Genomic DNA, 7,886 nt, shown 5'->3' on the forward strand with positions numbered 1-7,886 from the left:
TTCATTCTCTTCCGCCAGTAGGCGGAGATCTGGCTCTTTTTCAATCCTTTCCCTCTTATTCTATCCCCAGCTCTGGCACTTTTCCGCCCACGATTACAAACCCAAACAAAGATCAACTACCTCTACCACTGCTCTGAAGTATCAAGATATCCGCCAGCCGCTAGTGCTCCCGTGTACTAAGCGATCGTTCTCACGCATCTCCGCATGCCTCGATCGATCGATGATGGCTTTTTGCAATATTTGTATGTCCAATGTTTGCTCTCTTGTATCCTGCCCCCTCCCACTCCATTTCCAGACTGCGGCACGGCCTAGCGTGTGTCTTGTCTTTCAATCTCTTTTCTCTTGGCTGTCAAGCTGTGATGCAAGCCACATTTACTTGGGCTGCTGCTACCGTAGGTACCACATCCCCCCCTGGAGTGTTCTCATTGTGGATAATCCCGAACCTGCCTGGTCCTAAGCTGCGCGCTGTGCGGGCTGTACTGTAAAGGCATGGGCTCTTTTGGGCTCTTTGGGTTGGTCAACGCATGCATACGTGCTGCACTCGCACAGCTTTTCCACACGCATTATGCATGCCACCAGTGCCAGCACTCTGTTCTGTTGTGTCGTATGCAGACCTGCAGACTTGTCTGCCGAATATGCACATCTCCATGGAGCTGTATGGGGCACGCATACAGAGGACAATACAAGCAGACATTCAAACGTGTCGTGCAGAGCAACCGGTGCGGCATATTATGCCACTTTTACCATCGCTTTTACCATCACTAATACTACACAAACTGCATATGCTATTTGCACAGGTCAAAGAAAGAAAAAACGTCTCTTTTTCTCCTTCCCACCATTCCCAGAGTCACTCCCGCTGAACCAATGCTTGGTCGTGATTCCTGATACGAAAAGTGTCCAAGTACAATCCCATCTATACCAAAACAAGATGTCGCCTTTTCTTTTTTCCTCCCATTTTAACGAAACCCCCCTCCCTTACCCTTTTTCCCCCCTCCCCTAGTCGCCGCCCGTAGATAGACCCACTGTCATCTGAGCGGGCATCAATCCGACAAGCCGCATTTGATAGCTCTTTGCACTTGTTACCACTTCTTTTCGCTCTTCATACAATAACCCAAGGATTCCGCCCTTCTTCCTCTTTTTTTTTTCGATTGCTCATCTTCCTTCTGCCACTCGTTTTACTCTTCCGCTCCCTTCCTCTCTACCTCACGATCCACAAGCCTACAACCATCCGAGTACCCGGTTTGCTTGAAGCTCTTGGGAGGGTTTTCTTCCTTCTTCTTTCTAAAAACCCCATATATTATCTCTTCTTTCAAATCCGGTTGTTTACGCTGCTGCAACGTTGACTCCGTGTCCTCTCGCTTCGACTACTTACCATTAATTCCGCTTTCCGAAGAGAAAAGATCACACCCACCTACCGGCCTCATCACTCTCTGCCTTGGGATCTTGAAATCCATTCGGGTCTCCGCTGTCTCCGCCTCTATTACCAGGCCCCATCGGGATCCAGCAGCTTTGCTTACAGCACAAGCTACTATAAACGACAGCTGCCATGCCACCACCTCCGGAGAACGAACCCCACAAGCGGAAGCGCAATCTTGAGGATGACGGCGGCCAGCCCACCCACCTCCATCAGGCTACCATCAACCACCAACCTGAACCTTCCGACCGTTGCCTATCAGTGCCTGTCATGGCTCCAGGTATGTTGTCCAGACACTGAGCCTAGCACATCAACTCGCCCATCATTCGTTAATGCCCCGGCCTTTTTTCTTTCCTTTTTCTATGCTACATCCTTTCTCCACTTCCCTCCCTTTCCCGCCTCCGATCAGTTACACTAGAATGCTAGCTGGTGGAACTGTACTCCACATTGCTTCGATTCAGGACCGGGACGGCTAGCTAGATCCATTATCAGCCCTCCCCGTCTTGGTAGCCTTATTAGTGGGCTCTGTCTCTGGACTAAATATTACTACATGCTGGTACAGTAATACATACCAGCATCGACTACTTATTTCGTCTGCCCTACTCACCTTGACCTTTTTCCTATCTCCTTCCTACACGTCTTTCTCTCTCATATCTTTGCAAGATATCAAGTTCTGTTACACAGCAGGCTAATGTCATCATGGCAGGCTCCCAGCCATACATCAACTTCTTGCCGAGACACCATTATGCTCAACTGCTAGGTCTCTTGCCAGGCGAGTTAGATACCTTCAACAACATCATCCATCTCATCAATGAATACGAAGGTAGGTCTATCATGTCCTCCAATGACTACATCTAAATCAACCTCGTGCTAATATGAACAATACTTAGGCGTACTGGACCGGAGCGAGAGTCTAGCAGCGAGTCTCGGGGCTAGATTGACAGGACCCCGTTTCCTCAGAGGCATTGAGAGATTCTTTGATGGCCCCATCAAAGTCAACTCGCCACATCCCTTGGTGCACTCCATTACCTGGCTGGACGTGGTCACTTTTGCCAAGGCCAATCCAGATGCCTTCTCCCCCGTCATCCTGCCCGACGGCGCACGATGCCGCCAGTTCATGTACAATGGCCTTCAGGTCGAGATTGCAGAAGATGACTGGCGCTTGATATACTCTGGAGCGCTGGACAAGTTCCCCCTGGAGCACATTTTTCAAGAGGATGAGGCGGCCGAGCTAGCCACGCTCGAGATCATGCTGCAGAGGTCCTCCTTCTTGTATAAAAAGGCAGACGAGGTTGCGGCAAGGACCCGCTTTCTCAGTCGCAGGCTCGAAACGCGCAGAAAAGACGTGGCCCACCAGCTTCTGCGCCATGCTGATGCCTCTGTGGCTAATGCCGTTACCGTCAGCTCTGGCTTCTGTGCCATCAACCATCCACCACGTTCGGGACCCGGCGGCTGCGGCTCGCCGCCCCACGATCTCCACGCGGATCTTCTCCACCAGTTCATGGTGGCTTCGACGCAGCATCAGCCGCCACAAGGTCCACCTCCGGGATACTACCATTACCAGCAGCACCCTGCTTTTGACTCCGCCATGCCTGCTATTGCTACCGGTCTTAGCCCCCTGGCGGCGCCGATTCTTGAGGCGCCACCGTATCAACCGCTGCCGGTCCTTACCTACCCCAATGTAGCCGAGCCAGCAGGAACAACATCCTCTCCCTCCCCCTCCCCCTCGTCCTTGGCTTCGATTCTGGCGCCGGTACCTGTCCTGGTCCCATCGCCAACAACATCGGTCCCAGCATCGTCAACTCCGGCGCCAGTTTCAGTGGTCTCATTCTCAACATCGAGCTCGCTCCCAGCAGCTCCAGCTCCGACCCCAGTCCCGATTCCAGCTCTACCTTTGACAAGAGCGAGAGGAAGAGCAGGAAGGGGACGAGGAGGTAGACGTGGAGCAGCAGGAAAGGATCTCGCTCCAGAAAAATACCGAGCTCTCGTGTTGAAGAAAACAGACACGATCAACAAGGGAGATGTCATCTTCCCCACTTGTGATCGATGCCGACGTCTTCGTCTCCAGTGCGTCAAGCACCTGTCGGCTTGTCGAGGCTGCACCAAGAAACATGCGAGATGCAGCTGGAGAAACGTCACGGACGAGGAAGCCGAGATTGTGAGGCATCAGCTGGAGATAATCGAGCGCGAGGCACAGAAGCTGCGAGAAGAAGCTGCTGCTGCTGCTGCCGCCGCCGACAAGATCGCCGCACAGGCTGAGGCCAGCAACAACCATGGCTCTGGTTCAGGATCTGCCAGTAGTAGCAACCCTGGTGAGAGCTCCGGCGCTGCGGCAGAGTCAACGAGCCAGGTGGAGCTGGCATCCAGGCCAGCATCGGCATCGGCATCGGCATCGGCATCGGCATTGGCATTGGCAGCAGTAGCAGCAGCAGCGTCATCAGCGCTGGCTTCCGCTTCCGCTTCGGCCTCCTCTTCCTCTTCTCCTGGAGCCCCAGCCACTATCGAGCCTCCACTGAGGCTGGTGCCCACGTCGCGGCTGACCAGAATTGACTCTGCTCCTCCTTCTGTGCAGAGGAACCCTCCTCGAACGGGGCATCTTTCGGCGATCCTGTCGCCTCCAGACTATGACGACTACGAGCCTCGCGCATACCACTCCCACTAATGCAATTTGGCCGGTATTGCATATGTAAGGGTGCTCAAGGGATTCATTTTCGATAATAGATACTATAACTACTAGTACTATATTGGTAGCTTTTAATGCGTGGTCTTCATGGGAACTTAAGTGGGACACCTTTGCAAAAAGGTACAAGCGGGTTTATGATGGGATATATAGGTAGGCAAGGTACAAGGGCAATTTGGTTAGGAATACTGGGTATACGATTATACGATATGGATGCTATCAATAAGTACATGTATGGTGGTAATTGGGGGGGGGGGGGGGGGGTCTGCAGGCAGCGAACCAATAGCAATTTTTGATTTCTATAACTGGAACTCCCCATTTGACATGATTGCATGTACCTCTTTAGCAGTATACTGTAATAAGACTTTGATGGTAGGTGGAGACTTGAGCTCTCGCCTACAAGCTCCAGACTTGATTGTGATGTCTACTGCAGCGACCACTCTCAATGAGCTTCTCCAACAAAAAAACCAAAAAAATTCAAGTATTTCCTTGAGAACTGTCAGTTTCAAGGCAATACTATCATGATTCGTCTCTGAGATAGTTTTGAAGGCAAGGTCTTTGAACTCAATCAATTCCGCATCTTGCTCGGCTCTTCCATATCACCACTGCCATCGTGATTCCCGCATTGATCATTGGGCTCATTCTCGCGAATGCCAGACTCAGCATAACATTGAACGAGAGATCTGGAATATAAAAAGTTAAGAAATGATTCATTATCAAGGGAAACGTTTGCCATGTAAAGGGTCACAGCACAATATATAAGTACGCTAGATGTAGGTAGTAGTAAGTACGTACTACCTTATAGAACTGATACAAACGCATCGATGACATCGCGGGGATACGTACCTGCGCCACTACAAAGAGTTGGCCCACCTTGGCAGCTGAATGCGCCATTCAGGTTCGAGCTAAAAGCGAACTCCGCTAGTAGGAAGAGGAATCGGAGAAGGTTAAAAAAAATTAGAGCCGGAGCCGCAAAAACAAAATCAAAGAAATCGAAGAGGCAATAAACGGCATTTCACGTTTCTTCATTTCTTTACGAACTCTCTTTTTTTTTCTTCTTCCCCCCCCCCAAGACCGCCCACTAGCAACTGCTGAACCTTCTTTTCTCTTTTCACCTCCGCTCCTTCCAAAAGCAAACTACTATCTCCTGCCCAACTTAACCGAACCTCTGTCTCTTATTTTCATCTTCCTTCCTCGTTCTTCCATTTCCGGAACCTACCTGGCAAACCGAAGAATAATCTCTCGATCGATCATCCAACCAACCCGCTATCATATCGAAAAGCCGCCACCGCGCCGTTTAACGAAAGCTTCCTTTTCCTCTTTATTATAACAGTATTGGGATAAAAATCAAAGAAACAAGGGAAAAGACAAAGCAGAAATAAAACGAAGAGAATACAAAAAACTTGGCCATGGCGCAGCAGCAGGGTCCTGCTGTTGCTCCCCCATATCTAGCAGGACGAGATGATCGCCGGCCCTTCCAGCACTCGCACGTTCCCGCAGAGCATTCGGCGCTGATCCAATCGAGAGAGACGGGCGATGTGCTGCCGGACGACAGCCCTCGAGGGCAGGTTAAGGCGCTGCCATTTGCAAAGTCGTGGGTGCATTTCATGGCTGGAGGGTGAGTCTTGTTTCTGGAGCCCGATGCGGAGATGTAAGCTCCAAACGTACAGACAGACAGAGTATCTGACTTGAAAACAATCCACAGTGTTGGTGGCATGACGGCCGCAGCTGTGACGGCGCCGCTCGACGTCCTCAAGACGAGACTCCAGTCCGACTTCTACCAGGCACAGATCCGCGCATCCAGAGCGGCCCAGGCGCAAGCTCTGCGGCGGCTGAATCCTGTGCGCAGCGCCATCTACCACCTTTCCGATACGCTGCAGATCCTGGGCTCGGTCTACCGCGTCGAGGGATCGCGCGCGCTGTTCAAGGGCCTGGGGCCGAACCTGGTAGGCGTCATTCCCGCGCGCAGCATCAACTTCTACGTCTACGGCAACGGCAAGCGCCTCATGGCCGAGTACTGGAACAGGGGCGAGGAGGCGCCGTGGGTGCATCTGCTGGCGGGCGTGACTGCGGGCGTCGCCACCAGCACGGCCACGAATCCCATCTGGATGGTCAAGACGCGGCTGCAGCTGGACAAGAACGTCTCGGAGCGCAGCGGCGGCGTGACGCAGCGCCTGTACCGCAACAGCTGGGACTGCGTCAAGCAGGTGGTGCGCGACGAGGGCGTGCGCGGCCTGTACAAGGGCATGAGCGCCAGCTATCTGGGCGTGGTCGAGTCGACAATGCAGTGGATGCTGTACGAGCAGCTCAAGGCCTATCTTGCGCGACGGGAGGCGCTTATTGTGGCGAGCGGCCGAGAAAAGACGTACTGGGATCGCGTGGTGGACGTCATGGGCAACGGCGGAGCTGCAGGAGGCGCGAAGCTGGTTGCCGCTGTGATTGCCTATCCTCATGAGGTGAGTTGAAGCATCTTTTCTAAGTTGTTGCCCTGAACATTTTCTCATCTCCACATCTAGGTTGCGAGAACTCGTCTGCGACAGGCCCCGCTGGCAGACGGCAAGCTCAAGTACACCGGCCTGGTCCAGTGCTTCAAGCTCGTCTGGAAGGAAGAAGGCCTCATGGGCCTCTACGGCGGCTTGACTCCTCATCTCATGCGCACGGTGCCTAGTGCGGCCATCATGTTCGGCATGTACGAGGTCATTCTGCGCTTCTTCCACACGCCCGCCTAAATCCTCTACTCTCTTCTTCTCTCCTCTCTGTATAACTAACACGAAAATCGCACATCCGCACATTCACTCACACACACATATATACTGCATATACATACTACTCAGCACAAAAATTGGAGGAAAAGGAAGGGGGAAAAAAAAAGCAAAAAGGTGAAAAAGGGAGCTATAGGGATTTTCCTCCCTTTTTTTTTCCACCTCAGTTTACGAATACACTGTAACACTATGCATCCTACGAACAAATCGGCGATAGGATGGGGGTTAGAGGGAGTAGAAGACGAATACCAGGGAACGAATAAAGACGGCGTTAAAGGGGCGAATTTACTTTTCTCATTTCAGATGCAGATGAAGGAGGCAACGAATGACCGAGAGGAGAGACCTGGGGGTGGAAGAGGGAGAAAAGGATATCAGAGGGATTCATGAGGAATGAACTCTACTCTTTTGCTGCTAAGAAAGACGATGAATATGATCAGCGGGCTTCGCAGATGATTGGTCTTGCTGCTGTAAGTAAAGAACGAATATACTACTTTTCGCATCCAACCATAATCATCTCTCGTATCTCTCAGCTCAAGTCCTGTTTTTCTTGTGATTCGGGTAGCACAAACAATCGAGCAAAGAAGAGAAATAATTGAAGAAAATGGAAGAAGAATTGACGCTAGGAATTATATGCCTTATCACAGCTGCAATGTATGCACTTCCAATAAGCATGTGCATTCTTCTCCGAAAAGAGCAATGCAACTTCGTAATATTCTTCCAATAGAAAGATGGCCGTATCTGTGCGCTGTTTGCCAATATTGCCTCCCCCTTGCATCCTCTTGAACCTTTAGCTTGCATGCTTGATCCCACAATCACACACACGCCGGTTGATTATTGAAACGATTCGCTGCATGCCACGTCTTTTCATATATATATACATATATATATAAATAAAATTAAAAAAAAAAAAAAAAAAAAAAAAAAAAAAAAAAAAAAAAAGAAAAAAAAAAAAAAAAAAAAAAAAAAAAAAAAAAAAAAAAAAAAAAAAAAAAGTAAAAGAAAAAAAAAATAAAAAAATTATTAATATTAG

At 50.5% G+C, this 7,886-nt stretch overlaps 2 protein-coding genes across 2 annotated transcripts; both read left to right on the forward strand.

Annotated features, from left to right (window-relative positions):
- Window positions 1-1,546: 1,546 nt before the first annotated feature.
- TGAM01_v210948 (hypothetical protein) lies at window positions 1,547-4,076 on the forward strand (the record flags this gene model as incomplete). Its single annotated transcript, XM_024550936.1, has 3 exons — window positions 1,547-1,694; window positions 2,121-2,237; window positions 2,305-4,076. The coding sequence occupies 3 exons, from the start codon at window positions 1,547-1,549 to the stop codon at window positions 4,074-4,076; spliced, it is 2,037 nt and encodes a 678-aa protein (XP_024404331.1).
- Window positions 4,077-5,503: 1,427 nt separating this feature from the next.
- TGAM01_v210949 (hypothetical protein) lies at window positions 5,504-6,823 on the forward strand (the record flags this gene model as incomplete). Its single annotated transcript, XM_018810958.1, has 3 exons — window positions 5,504-5,712; window positions 5,800-6,550; window positions 6,611-6,823. 3 exons carry the CDS (start codon window positions 5,504-5,506, stop codon window positions 6,821-6,823), a joined length of 1,173 nt encoding a protein of 390 aa, XP_018655832.1.
- Between the last annotated feature and the right edge of the window lie 1,063 nt (window positions 6,824-7,886).

The sequence above is a fragment of the Trichoderma gamsii genome, assembly GCF_001481775.2.
Source record: "Trichoderma gamsii strain T6085 chromosome Unknown Scaffold_79.2, whole genome shotgun sequence".
Classification (NCBI taxonomy): domain Eukaryota; kingdom Fungi; phylum Ascomycota; class Sordariomycetes; order Hypocreales; family Hypocreaceae; genus Trichoderma; species Trichoderma gamsii.